A 14,409-nucleotide genomic window follows, 5' to 3' on the forward strand; every position below is an offset into this window, starting at 1 on the left:
TGTTTCCACAGTGAAGAGCTCTGACTCAGAGCAGCTGTTGCTGCGCACTGTGGTTGACATGCCGGCATGTAGAAGCCTCAATACTCTGATGTATTTTTCAAGGCAGCCATATCTTGATAGTATGCTCCATGGAGTCTGGCAGTCTGCTGAGTCAAAGGCCTTTGTCAGGTGTATCAAAACCATGTACAAAGGCTGCCTTTTTTCATGGTATTTTTCCTGGAGTTGGCGTGCTGTAAATATTATGTCTGCTGTACCTCTGGATGGGTGGAAGCCACACTGACATTCTGGGAATAATTCCTCTACCAGTGATAGCAGTCAGTTTGTGAGGATGCAAGCGAGGACTTTGCCTGTTGTTGACAGGAGTGAGATGCCCCTGTAGTTTCCACATCCCACCTTGTCCCCTTTCTTGAATATGGCCACTATTAGAGCATCCCTGAGCTCTGACGGAAGTTTTTCGTTTTCCCAGACCTTGAGGATATGGACGTTTTTGTGGTACAGGAGCTCTGGTCCACCTTCCTTTAAGATCTCAGCTGGGATCCCATCTGGCTTTGTTGTTCTTAAGGCTCCTGGTGGCATCTTGAACCTTTCTCATGATGGGAGGTTCCCCAATGTCTTCTCTGATGGGATTGTGGGGAATGTGGCTGGCAGTGTCTGGTTCAATTGTGCTGTTGTGGTTGAGGAGTTCCTTGAAGTGCTACTTCCATTGGGCATTAATGAACTCATTGTCCATCAGCAGTTCCTGTCCATCCTTTGAGTGCAGGAGGTTTAAGCTGTGGTTGCTTGGACAGCCTTAGTAGTACTGAAAAAGCCTCTGGTGTCACCCGAGTCTGCCAGGAGCTGGATTTCCAGATCTTTTTCTGTCTACCAAGAGTTCTTAAGCTCCCTCACCCATCTCGGGATGTCCACCTTGGCTCTTGAGTGAGCCACTCTTTTAGCCTTGCAAGTTACATCATTTTGCCAAGCAAGAGAGGCTTTCCTTTTCTTGGAGATAAACTGTTCTATCTCGGTATCATTCTCATCAAACCAGTCTTGGTGTTTTCTGGACCTGTACCCAAGGGTGGTTTTGCAGGTATTGAGGATGGTGGATTTGAGCAGGCTCCAGTGCTTCTTGATGTCATCAGGATATTCCTGTTGGAGGGTTTCCCCAGGAGAGGCCTGATGTCGCTGCTGGGTGGCATTTTCATTCAGGCTTTCAAAGTTCAGTCTTAGCCGGATGTGCTTCTTTTGAACCCTCCTCTTCCTCTTCAGTTTGATGGACATTGTGGAGTGGATGAGACGATGATCTATCCAGCAGTCATCTGCACCGATCATGGCCCTCGTGATGTTCACGTCATGGCGGTCCCTAGTTTGTACAATGACATAGTTAAGGAGATGCCACTGTTTGGAGTGGGGGGTGTCTCCAAGATGCCTTAAATTTGTTTTACTGACAAAACAGAGTGTTAGTGATGGTGAGGTTGTACTGAACACATTTTCTAAGAAGCAGAACCCCATTGGAGTTGATGTTCCCAATGCCTTTCTTTCCTATAGTGCCATTCCAGAGGTGTTGACCCCGGCCAACCCTGGCGTTGAAGTCTCCTGGGAGCATAATTAAGTTTCTTTTATTAATCCCCTTGAGGAAACTCAGTTACTGCAAATTAACCAATCCTAGCTGTGATCTGTGTAGCTAGGCGCAGTGGGCTGCCATCTCCATGCTGCACCCGGGGACCAACTCCAGTTCTTTTCCCATTGCCTTGGTCAGGGGCACAGACATTGGGACGAGACACTGTCGCATTGACAGTGTCTCGTCTAAGCAGGCGTAGAAAGTCTCTTCTACTTCCTCTTCAGAGTCTAAACTAGGGGCATAGGCACTAAATACTGTTGCCATCTGGTTGTTGGCAAGCACCAGACGATGCTCATGAGATGCTCACTGATCCCCACAGGAAGTTCAGACAGGTGGCTGAGGATCTGGTCCCTGATGCCAAATCCAACGCCATGGATCCTGGGCTCATCATAGCATAGCTCCAGACAGCATTGTTCTCAGGTTCTCAGGACGATGCAAGCTTCTGCACCACGACAAGGTGACAATCCACGTTGAAGAAATGTATATCTTCACAATAAGTCACTGATAGTCCCTGTTATTACAGCTTTTGAGACTATCTCTCTTGATACTTTGACTAAGCTCATGTCAGCTTCTAAACCAGGGGTGGACAGTCTTATCCAGACAGGTTCAATGTGGGTGCAGGTTTTTGTTCCAACCAAGCAGTTACACACCTGATCCCACTAATCAACCAGTAGAGTCTTTGCTGGGGAACTTGATTAGGAGACACAGGTGTGTAACTGCTTTGTTGGAACAGAGACCTGCACCCACACTGGCCCTTTCTGGATAAGATTGCCCACCCCTGTTCTACACCAACTACTTGCCTACTTGAGTCTTTACCAGCAAAACTTTTTAAAAACCTCTGGCCTTTCCTGGGACCTACAATGCTAGACATTAATTTATCAGTTACTACTGGCACTGTCCCCGGCAGTTTTAAGACAGCTGGAGTTAAACCTCTACTGGAAAAAAAACACACCTCAATCCAGGGTCTCTTAGTAACTATTGACCAGTCTCTGATCTTCCATTCTTTTCTAAAGTACTAGAGTGCAATGTGTATCAATAACTTCCTACACATGTAGAAGAAAACTATCTATATGAACCTTTTCAGTCGGCCTTCAGGGCCTGTAACACCCCTGAAACTGCTCTGACCAGAGTGGTAGATGATCTTCTACTAGCTATAGACTCTGATTGCTCTTACATAGCTAAAATTTGGTCTTTCCTGTCCATGGCTGCTGATGCAGAGACTCTAATACATAAAGTTGATTCATCCAGACTTGATTACTGTAATGTTCTGTTTTCAGGTCTGCCACATGCTAGTACTAAAAATCCTCAGATGGTTCAAAATGCTGTAGCTAGAATCCTAACCAAAACTAGAAAATTTGACCTTAATACACCAATTCTTGCCTCCCTTCATTGGCTTCTTATCCGTTTTAGATCAGACATCAAGGTGCTTCTGCTAACTTATAACATCCTAAATGGAATGGAGGAGTTGGATGCACCTTCCCAAAAAGAAACTCTTACTGTGGTGCTAAACCCAAAAAACATATACTTCAAAAACCACATCCAAGGATGTAGGGTAGCACTCAACAATTTGAAAAAGGACAGGGACAATGCCTCATTTTCACCTATGTATTTTGGCCAGCAAAACATGCTAATGTTTTGGCCTACTGCTGCAGGCCTTCATCAGAGCATAGCAGTAGGCTGAAACGTTTTTCTGGCCAAAATAGATTGGTGAAAATGAGGCATTGTCCCCGTCCTTTTTCAAATGAGTGAGTGCTACCCTACATTCTTGGATGTGGTTTTTGAAACATCCTAAATGGGCTTGCCCCATCATACCTGTCTGATCTCCTTAAACCGTACATTCCTTCTCGAGCTCTCCGCTCTCAAAATACAGGGCTCCTGTATGTACCCAGAGTTAAAAAGAAGTCAGCTGGTGGCAGGGCCCTTTCCTACTGGAATTTTCCTGTGTACGACAATTCCTGACCTCTTCAATGAGAGGTGTTTCAATTTACGGTTTAAGTCTGCAGTAGTAGTGGTGGCAGAGATAGTTTCATTTGGGCCGGTCCGAGGGAAAAGGATGTTTTCAGTGTCTGCGTCGGAAAATGTGCATGTCTGAGCACAGTTGTCTGCAAGGCCATGTTGAACCATCAGAAAAGATTGGTGGCAATAGAATACCTGATAAACCTGATAAACAGTTCAAATGGATGACAAGATGGGTGTCGCACCTATAAATCAAATCAAATCAAATGTCTTTACTTCGAACATGCGAAATAAAAGAAAAAATGACCAAGCATATATAAAACAAAAAACAACAACAACAAATGATAAAAAAATAAAACCAAAATAATTCTACAAAAAGGATTCTCAATATAGAATCCAACAATATGTTCGAATAGGAGCAGGAGGAAGTTACTACTTACAATTTCCTGCCCCCTCTGTTATACTCAATTAATAAAACCTAAATAATGAACTTAGTTTTTCACACATCACTATAACTCACGGCCTGGCGGGTGCGTAGGTTCCAGCGTGTAATCTGTGGATAATAATTAATTTTGAAAATGTACTGATCAGGTCTTCAGGAAGGGCACTTCTAGATTTTTCAGTAGCTCAGCTTAAAACAGCGCGACTACGATTTGTATAAAATATTATTTCACACTATTTTCTTTCTGTCATATTTAGGATGAGCCATGTTCTACAGTTTGATGAGCAAACCAGAAAAGTCAAGGACGCCACCATGCAGGACGAGGACACTTTTGAGATCTATGATCCACGAAACCCTGTTAATAAACGGAGGAGAGAGGAGAGCAAGAAAATCCTGAAGGAGAAGAAAGCCAGGAGGTGAAGCTGCAAGGTCAAAGGTGATGTCATGCCTTGTCTCGTGACTTGAGAACTAGTCTCCTGCCTCCCCGCTTTCACCGTTTCAAACGAGTCATTCTGGGGGCGCCCCGGTGACTCACCTGATAGAGCACAAACCACACGAGGCTGAGTCCTTACCACAGCGGCCTGGGTTCGAATCTGGCCCGGGCCCTTTGCTGGATGTCATCCCCTCTCTCTCCCCTGCCTTTCCTGTCTCTCTTTCAACTATAGCTATGGAATAAAGGCGGAAAATGCCAAAAAAATAATCTTAAAAAAAAAAGTCATCCTGCTGTTGTTGAATAGTCTTTTGTCTGATTCAAGGATGCTGATTCCAGTCTGCAGCATCCCTGAAGGCTGTGATACTGACGTTTCTACCCTTGTGTCATTTGCACCTATGCCGTATATTCAGTGGGTTGTCATTACGGGCCAAGATTAAGCGGTTCTAATTCTGAAAATGGTTTTGATTGGTTGTGCTGTTTTGCATAATTACAAAGTGACCTTTTTGTTAAATGTTTGAAAACCCTTTTGTTATGAAGCATATTTCTCGCATGCATTCATTATCTTGTGAAATAAATGACATTTATAAAGCTTTAATATCTTCAGTCTGATTTACTAAATTATTGAATTATTCTACACACAGTAAATGAATAGGGAAAACACATCTGTGAATATTGTTTAACAACTCTACTACTACTACTACTACTACTACTACTACTACTTTTGGCTGCTCCCGTTAGGGGGCGCCACAGCGGATCATCCGTTTCCATCTCTTCCTGTCCTCTGCATCTTCCTCTCACACCAGCCACCTGCATGTCCTCCCTCACCACCTCCATAAACCTCCTCTTTGGCCTTCCTCTTCTCCTCTTCCCTGGCAGCTCCATATTCAGCATCCTTCTCCCAATATACTCAGCATCTCTCCTCCACACATGTCCAAACCATCTCAATCTTGCCTCTCTTGCTTTGTCTCCAAACCGTCCAACCTGATCGGTCCCTCCAATATACTCGTTCCTAATCCTGTCCTCCTTCGTCACTCCCAATGAAAATCTTATCATCTTCAACTCTGGACATGCCTTCCCCCTCTCCTTCTCCTTCGCCCAACAGTAGCATAGTTTCCACCGGCACCCTGCTGGCTGGCAGTATCGGTGGCGGTTGTTGGTAACCCGGGCCTCGACCGATCCGGTATGGAAATCTGACTTATGAGCCGCATCTTTGACTTGGCAAAGATTTTACGCTGGATGCCTTTCCTGACACAACCCTCCCTATTTATCCAGGCTTGGGACCGGCACTGAGAATACACTGGGTAGTGCATCCTCAGTGGCTGGGTTCATATTGTTTAACAAATGCCCCCCCCCCAATGAGTGCTTTTTTTTGCCCCATTTTTTCTCCCCAGTTGTATCTGACCAATTACCCCACTCTTCCGAGCCGTGCTGGTCTCTGCTCCACCCCCTCTGCCGATCCGGGGAGGGCTGCAGACTACCACATGCCTCCTCCCATACATGTGGAGTCGCCAGCAGCTTCTTTTCACCTGACAGTGAGGAGTTTCACCAGGGGGACGTAGCGCGTGGCAGGATCACGCTATCCCCCCCCCCCCCGAACTGGTGCCCTGACCGAACAGAGGAGGCGCTAGTGCGGCGACCAGGACACATACCCACATCTGGCTTCCCACCCACAGACATTGCCAATTGTGTCTGTAGGGGACGCCCGACCAAGCCGGAGGTAACACGGGGATTCGATCTGGCGACCCCCCGTATCGGTAGGCAACGGAATAGGCCGCCACGCCACCCGGACGCCCACGAGTGCTCTTACTGATGAGCAGCAGTAAATGAATGAGAATGATGACAGTAAATAGTGTCGTGGCAGTAGCACTACAGACACAGCCTCGTCACCCTACTTTCTTCATCTTCTTCGTTCGGCCTGTTCCCCGTTTCTCAGGTGTCGCCACAGCGGATTTGATAGTCTCCGTCGGTACCCTGTGAGGGCACAGCACCGATGGCGGTCGTCGTTGACCCAGGCCTTGACCCGTCCGGTATGGCCTTGTCAATCCGCATAATGATTTGGCAAAAATGTTACGTCGGTCGGATGCCCCCCCTGACACAACCACTAACCCTGTGGACGGGGCCACAGGTAAAGCCCTGGAGGCCGTCCCAGTAGTCATGGACTTGTTCCCCATGCTTGTCGCCATAGGCAATATGCATATGCCACTTTCATGCTAGTCATCCTACTTTAACAGTCCCAATTACCCATGTCCCTCGCTGTCTCAGCTAGTGTTATTTGAATAAGGTAACGGTGGATATGAGCTAGTCTCGAGCCATCGCTCCATCAGAGCAGTTTTACCAGACTGACGCTGGGTCCACGTAGTGAATATGTGCTGAGATAAAAACCAGTAATGCCTTTTATCTACATTATCTGTCATACCGTCCAGTTCAGGGCAGCATTAGAGGAGTCTGGGCTTATAAAAAAGGTAGAGTTTAAAACAAGGCCTGTACCTTACTGTAGTGGTCTTGGGTAAATGATCTACCACTACCATGTGTGTGACCAGGAGCTGTATTTGGCCAGCATACCATTTTTTACTGCTCTTCTGGGATCATGCTTAAATTTTCATATGGAACAGGAAGGAGAGTTAATGTTACACTATGAGCCCGACTCGGTCCAGGCTCCTGCAAATCTAAAGCAGGTGATACAGTAATCTAACTGCCTATATGCCCCTCTGGATCGAGGTTGTGTTCAAATGTGTCACCACTGTGCAATATTTTGTAAAATACAAATTTGCAGATGATCTTAAAATATCCAGCGATGCCCGAGACAGTTGTTCAGACAATTAATGAAAGAGCGTGGCTTTAGCTAGGGCATCGTTCTTCATCTTGAAATTAATGTAAAGGGGGGGGGCGTAGGGAGAGGGGGGGACAAGACAATATCACTACACTCCAGCACCACCAAAAAAGGATTAACATTCCCCAGCTACCCTCTGCCCAACTCAAAGCAGGAAATACCACTCCTTTATGACTGGCCATGTGACTGCCAGGGATGAGATGGAAGGGTAATAACATTATCATGGTATTCTATGACCACTGTCTCTCTTTGCCCTTGTGGATGAAGGGCTAAGTATAGCCCTCTAATCCTTCCCATCTCCCAGAAAACAACCTTCTCAGACTTATTTTGTTTTAAATTAATTAATTAATTAATTAAATTAACACAGGATTTACATTTCCTGATTTTTTTTTGCAATTTTTTTTTTTTTTGCAATTTTATCATTTCCTCGGCTCTTTATCTCTCCACAGTTTTGGTAGATGACACTGAACTTCTGTTTCACATACAGATGATTTATATTTCATACCCTATATTCGTCAATAGCTTAATCTTCCAACTGTCCAATGAATGTACCCGGTAAAATCCTGAGTGTTAATTTAACTTCCTGAGTGTTACACTGTGTATTTGATTTCTATGATATACTTATATATTGTATGTGCATGGTATAAAAGTATACCATATCCATATGGCAATTTTACTACCTCAGTGTGGGTCATATGTTGGGTAGGTGTATCAGCAGCAGGTACTGATGTCAGAGAGCATGCAGTAGACCGGGCCATGTGCCTGACCCCTCAGCTGTGGCCATAGAACAGAATAGAATAGAACAGAATACTCTTTATTAGTCATTTTGTACATACATACAAATGAAATTGACTGTCTGCATTTAACCCCTCCTAGCTGTGAACCTAGGAGCAGTGCGCAGCCGCTGTGCAGTACCTGGGGACCATCTCATCTCATCATCAGCCGCTTCTCCGGGGTCGGGTCGTGGTGGCAGCAACCTAAGTAGGGCACTCCAGATGTCCCTCTCCCCAGCAACGCCCTCCAGCTCCTCCTGGGGGGGATTCCAAGGCGTTCTCAGGCCAGATTAGACATGTAGTCCCTCCAGCGAGTTCTGGGTCCACCCCGGGGTCTCCTCCCAGTTGGATGTGCCTGGAAAACCTCCAAAGGAAGGCGCCCAGGAGGCATCCTAATCAGATGCCCGAACCACCTCAACTGGCGGAGCAGCGGCTCTACTCCGAGCTCCCTCCGGACGTCCAAGCTCCTCGCCCTATCTCTAAGGCTGAGCCCAGACACCCTACGGAGGGTGTCTGGGGTTGTAACTGGATAACTGGATACAGTTATCATTCATTATGGGGAGTTGCTCCCTTGGCCAACTCCAGTTGGCCTGGGGAGCAACTCCAGTTATTTATTCCTATTGCCTTGCTCAGGGGCACAGACAGGAGTATGTATGAATCCTAACATGCATGTCTCTTTTGATGAGCGCATGAGGGACGAACATGAGTCCTTCTGTCCTGTAACCTTGGTGAGAATGTGGAAGGTCACTGAGGTAGCTTTTGTTCATTACTGGCATATTAGTGAGTTCTCAAGACTAGTACATCAAAAAGAACATACTTAGGCCGCTCTGGTGGCCCAGCGGAATAAACCGCCGTTCTTACGATCCGCTCGCCACGTGGCTGGGAGGTTCGTATCCCAGACTCGCCGTAACCGGTCCCGGCCAGAGCGTCCACGGGGTCAGGCCTTCATTAGGCCACCCTTACCCGAGGGATACCGGGTGTAGATCGGTGTAGTGTTCGGGGACTCGTCGTTCTCCAGCGACCCCTCTGGCCCACCCGGGCGCCTGCAGCCAAGCAACTGAAAGCATTCTCCCTACGCCTCCTTCGCGGCCTGAAGGTGATGGAATCCATGCGAGGAGGCTTCAGTGTGGAAAATGGCGAGGGCAGCCGACACGAGTTTGAAGGAAGCTGGTGTTACGCCTATCTCCTTCCTGTGGAAACGTGAGCCAGCGGAGTTATTCGACAAGAGTTCCGGCCATATGCCAGTGGGTTAATCGGGTGGGATAAGGGGAAAAACTAGAAATACATTTAAAAATTAAAAAAAGAACATACTTGCAACAAAACACAGCACAGTTTAATTGGTAATTGTTGGTCAACTGTTGAAGCCTGAGCACAAAGCATAGTATCAATTTGTCTTTCAGGAGGGTGTCATCAAGGCCTACAGGATGCATCTTTCTGTCTTCTTATTCTAATGATCAACCATTAAAAAAAAGAGGGATTAGAGCCACAAGATTAACTCAGTCAGGGAGAAAGACACTCGTGCCCTTTAATAGAGTTAACCGGAAAAATGTCCATGTCAGAGATCATATTCCATATCTACTGTTTTTCTCCTGTACCTCACCCCCTTCCAGCCCTTTCCCCCTCTGTGTAGTGTTCAACAAAATATGGTTCTTGGATTACAGCAAAGCAATGTGAGCATGCCCCCTTATTAAGACACCACAAGAAGATATTATATTAGGGAACAGTCTTGAACAATGCTGTCAGGCTCGGCTGCTGATCTCGTGCTGCTGGTTCTGAGTCAGTACAGATAACAGGCTACTTGGCCACACCTGGATAGAGATGTGAAGATGTGAGGTGATAGAGATGTGAGATGATAGAGACGTGAGATGATAGAGATGTGAGATGATAGAGATGGAAGCCCAGAGAGATGTGAAGATGTGAGATGATAGAGATGAGAAGATGTGAGATGATAGAGATGTGAGATGATAGAGATGTGAAGATGTGAGATGATAGCGATGTGAGACGTGAGATGATAGAGATGATAGAGATGAGAAGATGTGAGATGATAGAGATGTGAGATGATAGAGATGAGAAGATGTGAGATGATAGAGATGTGAGATGATAGAGATGAGAAGATGTGAGATGATAGAGATGTGAGATGATAGAGATGAGAAGATGTGAGATGATAGAGATGAGAAGATGTGAGATGATAGAGATGTGAGATGATAGAGATGGAAGCCCAGAGAGATGCTGGCTAGTACTGGACAATGGTGGATGTGTCACATGGTAATATGATATTTTTGAGTTGGGGTATCAAACATGAAACTCTTCATTCCCTGTATGAACTCGTGCTAAATGTTTGCTCCGAGCGCCATCAGCACATGAAACTCCTAGTATCAGAGGAATTGGACGAGACTGATCAGGAATGAATACTATTTCCCAGAAATTGTAGGCACAGAAATAAGCTAGTCAAAACAATAAATTAAGCCCAATTTTACAACCAGGACCAAACTCAAAAAAGCAAACCTCAGAAATATTTTACCTCAGACTGAATGAACATTTTGCATTGAATTACATACAAGATGGTCGTTATCTAACCTCCTTGTTGGACTTTGTAGAAATATTTCCATTTAAGGTCTGGATGAATTTATTCCATATTTTTAGAGATGACAGTAAAATGGTTGGTATTGTAAGTAAGTATAATGTTGAATTCTAATGTGGGTCCACAAATAAAAGACCTGTTTAGGTCATATTGTGGTTTGGCTCTGTGACTCTAACATTAAAACTTGTGCAAGCCAAATACAGTTACTGCTACTGACAGTCATATTAAAAGGAATGTTTTGTTTACGTTTTAATGTAACCTTAGATGAACCAACTGTATTATTGCAAGGTTGTATTTGATCTTTAAACTAGAAGTAAATCCATGGTAATAATACAGATAAGGAAGGTAATTGGGACGTTACCCATTCATGCTAATGGTTGAAAATAAAGGGCACACCCCACAAAGATCCATCTGTAAAAGTCCGTTTTTTCAGCAAACATTTCTCTTTATCAGTGTTTTCATGAATTTGAAACTCTTTTAACAACCCCAGAGAAATTCCCCTGTCTCTTGTGTAAATACTCTGACGTCACATAGTGAGTGGAAGTAATGGGATCGCAGGCCATTACCTCAACCTGTTTTTTACATCATCCTGCCACCCAGCCACCAGAGATGCAAGGGCCAGTGCATTCTTAGTGCCGGTCCCGAGCCCGGGTAAATGGGGAGGGTTGCGTCAGGATAGCATAAAACCTTTGCTTCATCAAATATGTGGTTCATAAATCAGATTTTCATACCGGATCGGTCAAGGCCCGGGTTACCAACGACCGCCACCGGTACTGTTGGCCAGCAGGGTGCTGGTGGAAACTATGCTACTGTTGGGTGAAAGAGAAGGAGAGGGGGAAGGCATGTCCAGAGGCAGCAGGAGAGGAGGAAGGGTAGGAGTGTGGAGGTGAGAGTCAGAACTTTGAATGTTGGCACTGTGACTGGTAAAGGGGGAGAGCTGGCTGACATGGTGGAGAGAAGAAAGGGAGGCATACTGTGTGTGCAAGAGACCAGGTGGAAGGGGAGTAAGGCCAGGAGCATCGGAAATGGGTTCAAACTCTTCTGCCATGGTGTGGATGGCAGGAGAAATATGACAGGGGTAATTGTGAAGGAAGAGTATGTCAAGAGTGTGTTTGGGGTGAAGAGAGTGTCAGACAGCTGGAAATCGATATGTGTGAAATGCAAGAAAAATAATTCTGGAGTGAGTTGGATGACGTGGTGGAGAGGGTACCCAAGGAGGAGAGAGTGGTGATTGGACATGGGCATGTTGGAGAAGGGAACAGAGGTGATGAGGAGGTGATGGGTAGGTATGGTGCCAGGGAGAGAAATGAGGAAGGACAGATGGTAGTGGATTTTGCAAAAAGGATGGAAGTGGCTGTGGTGAATACATATTTCAAGAAGAGGGAGGAACACAGGGTGACGTACAAGAGTGTGAAGGTGCACACAGGTGGACTACATCTTATGCAGGAGGTGCAATCTGAAAGAGACTGGCAACTGCAAGGTGGTGACAGGGGAGAACGTAGCTAGGCAGCATCGGATGGTGGTCTGTAGGATGACTTTGGAGACCAAGAAGAGGAAGTGAGTGAAGGCACAGCCAAAGATTAAATGGTGGAAGTTGAAGAAGGAAGACTGTTGTGTGGAGTTCAGGCAGGAGGTAAGACAGGCACTGGGTGGTAGTGAAGAGTTGCCGGATGGCTGGACAACCACTGCAGAAATAGTGAGGGAGACAGCTAGGAAGGTACTTGGTGTGTCGTCAGGACAGAGGAAGGAAGACAAGGAGACTTGGTGGTGGAATGAGGAAGTACAGCAAATTATACAGAGGAAGAGGTTGGCAAAGAAGAAGGGGGATAGTCAGAGAGATGAAGAAAGTAGACAGGAGTACAAGGAGACGCAGCGTAAAGCAAAGAGAGAGGTGGCAAAGGCAAAGGTGTATGGTGAGTTGTATGAGAGGTTAGACACTAAGGAAGGAGAAAAGGACTTGTACCGATCGGCTAGACAGGGACCAAGCTGGGAAGGATGTACAACAAGTCAGGGTGATCAAGGATAGAGATGGAAATGTGCTGACAAGCGAGGAGAGTGTGCTGAGAAGGTGGAAGGAGTACTTTGAGGGGCTGATGAATGAAGAAAATGAGAGAGAGAGAAGGTTGGATGATGTAGGGATAGTGAATCAGGGAGTTCAGTGGATTAACAAGGAGGAAGTGAGGGCAGCTATGAAGAGGATGAAGAATGGAAAGGCAGTTGGTCCTGATGACATACCTTTGTTAAAATAGATTGTTTAACACAATCCTGGAAAGTGAGAGGATGCCTGAGGAGTGGAGAAGAAGCATACTGGTACCGATTTTCAAGAACAAGGGCGATGTGCAGAACTGTAGCAACTACAGAGGTATAAAGTTGATCAGCCACAGCATGAAGATTTGGGAAAGAGTAATAGAAGCTAGGTTAAGAGGAGAGGTGATGATCAGCAGCAGCAGTATGGTTTCATGCCATGAAAGAGCACCACAGATGTGATGTTGCTTTGAGAATGTTGATGGAGAAGTATAGAGAAGGTCAGAAGGAGTTACATTGTGTCTTTGTAGATTTAGAGAAAGCTTATGACAGGGTGCCGAGAGAGGAGGTGTGGTATTGTATGAAGGCATCGGGGGGCGGTAGAGAAGTATGTAGGAGTGGTGCAGGATATGTATGAGGGCAGTGTATCAGTGGTGAGGTGTGCAACAGGAATGACGGATGGGTTCAAGGTGGACGTGGGATTACATCAAGGATCGGCTCTGAATCTTACCTCCGGCTTGGTCGGGCGTCCCCTACAGACACAAGTGGCCGTGTGTGCGGGTGAAAAGCCGGATGTGGGTATGTGTCCTGGTCGCTGCACTAGCGCCTCCTCTGGTCGGTCGGGGCTCCTGTTTGTGGGGGAGGGGAAACTGGGGGGGGGGGGGTAGCGTGATCCTCCCACGCGCTACGTTCCCCCTGGCGAAACTCCTCACTGTCAGGTGAAAAGAAGTGGCTGGCAACTCCACATGTATCAGAGAAGGCATTTGGTAGTTTGCAGCCTTCACCTGATCGGCGGGGGGGGGGGGTTAGAAATCGGGACGGCTGGGAAGAGTGGGGTAATTGGCCGGATACAATTGGGGAGAAAAAGGGGAAGAAGAAGAAAAAAAACAAGGATCGGCTCTGAGCCGTTTCTCTTTTGCAATGGTGATGGACAGGTTGACGGGTGGGATCAGGTAGGAGTCTCCATGGACGATCATGTTTGCGGATGACATTGTGATCTGTAGTGAGAGTAGGGTGCAGATGGAGGAGAGCCTGGAGAGGTGGAGGTATGCACTGGAGAGAAGAGGAATGAAAGTCAGTAGGAGCAAGATGGAATACCTATGCGTAAACGAGAGGGAGGACAGCGGGATGGCCAGGATTCAATGGGTAGTGGCGAAGGTGTATGAGTTGAAATACTTGGGGTCAACTGTCCAGAGTAACGGGGAGTGCAGCAGAGAGGTGAAGAAGAAGAGAGTGCAGACAGGGTGGAGTGGGTGGAGAAGAGTGTCAGGAGTGATTTGCGACAGAAGGTGAATAGCGTGATCCTCCCACGCGCTTCGTTCCCCCAGGGGAAACTCCTCACTGTCGGGTGAAAAGAAGCGGCCGGCGACTCCACATGTATGGGAGGAAGCACGTGGCAGTCCGCAGCCCTCCCCGGATCGCCAGAGGGGGGTGGAGCAGCGACCGGGACGGCTCGGAAGAGTGGGGTGACTGGCCGGGTACAATCGGGGAGAAAAAGGAGGGAAAATCCAAAAAAAAAAAAAAAATGTTGTTCATTTTTCAAGCATGCT

General features: G+C 46.5%; 1 protein-coding gene across 1 annotated transcript in view; it reads left to right on the top strand.

Annotated features, from left to right (window-relative positions):
* The window catches only part of cwc27 (CWC27 spliceosome associated cyclophilin), a 76,299-nt gene extending 71,284 nt beyond the window's left edge, over nucleotides 1-5,015 (top strand). The window contains exon 14 of the mRNA XM_056290717.1: nucleotides 4,256-5,015. Within this exon, the coding sequence (XP_056146692.1) occupies nucleotides 4,256-4,418 (163 nt within the window). The 3' untranslated portion in view covers nucleotides 4,419-5,015. The remainder of the gene's footprint in view (nucleotides 1-4,255) is intronic.
* The last annotated feature ends 9,394 nt before the right edge of the window (nucleotides 5,016-14,409 follow it).

Source organism: Lampris incognitus, chromosome 12, assembly GCF_029633865.1.
Source record: "Lampris incognitus isolate fLamInc1 chromosome 12, fLamInc1.hap2, whole genome shotgun sequence".
NCBI classification, from domain to species: domain Eukaryota; kingdom Metazoa; phylum Chordata; class Actinopteri; order Lampriformes; family Lampridae; genus Lampris; species Lampris incognitus.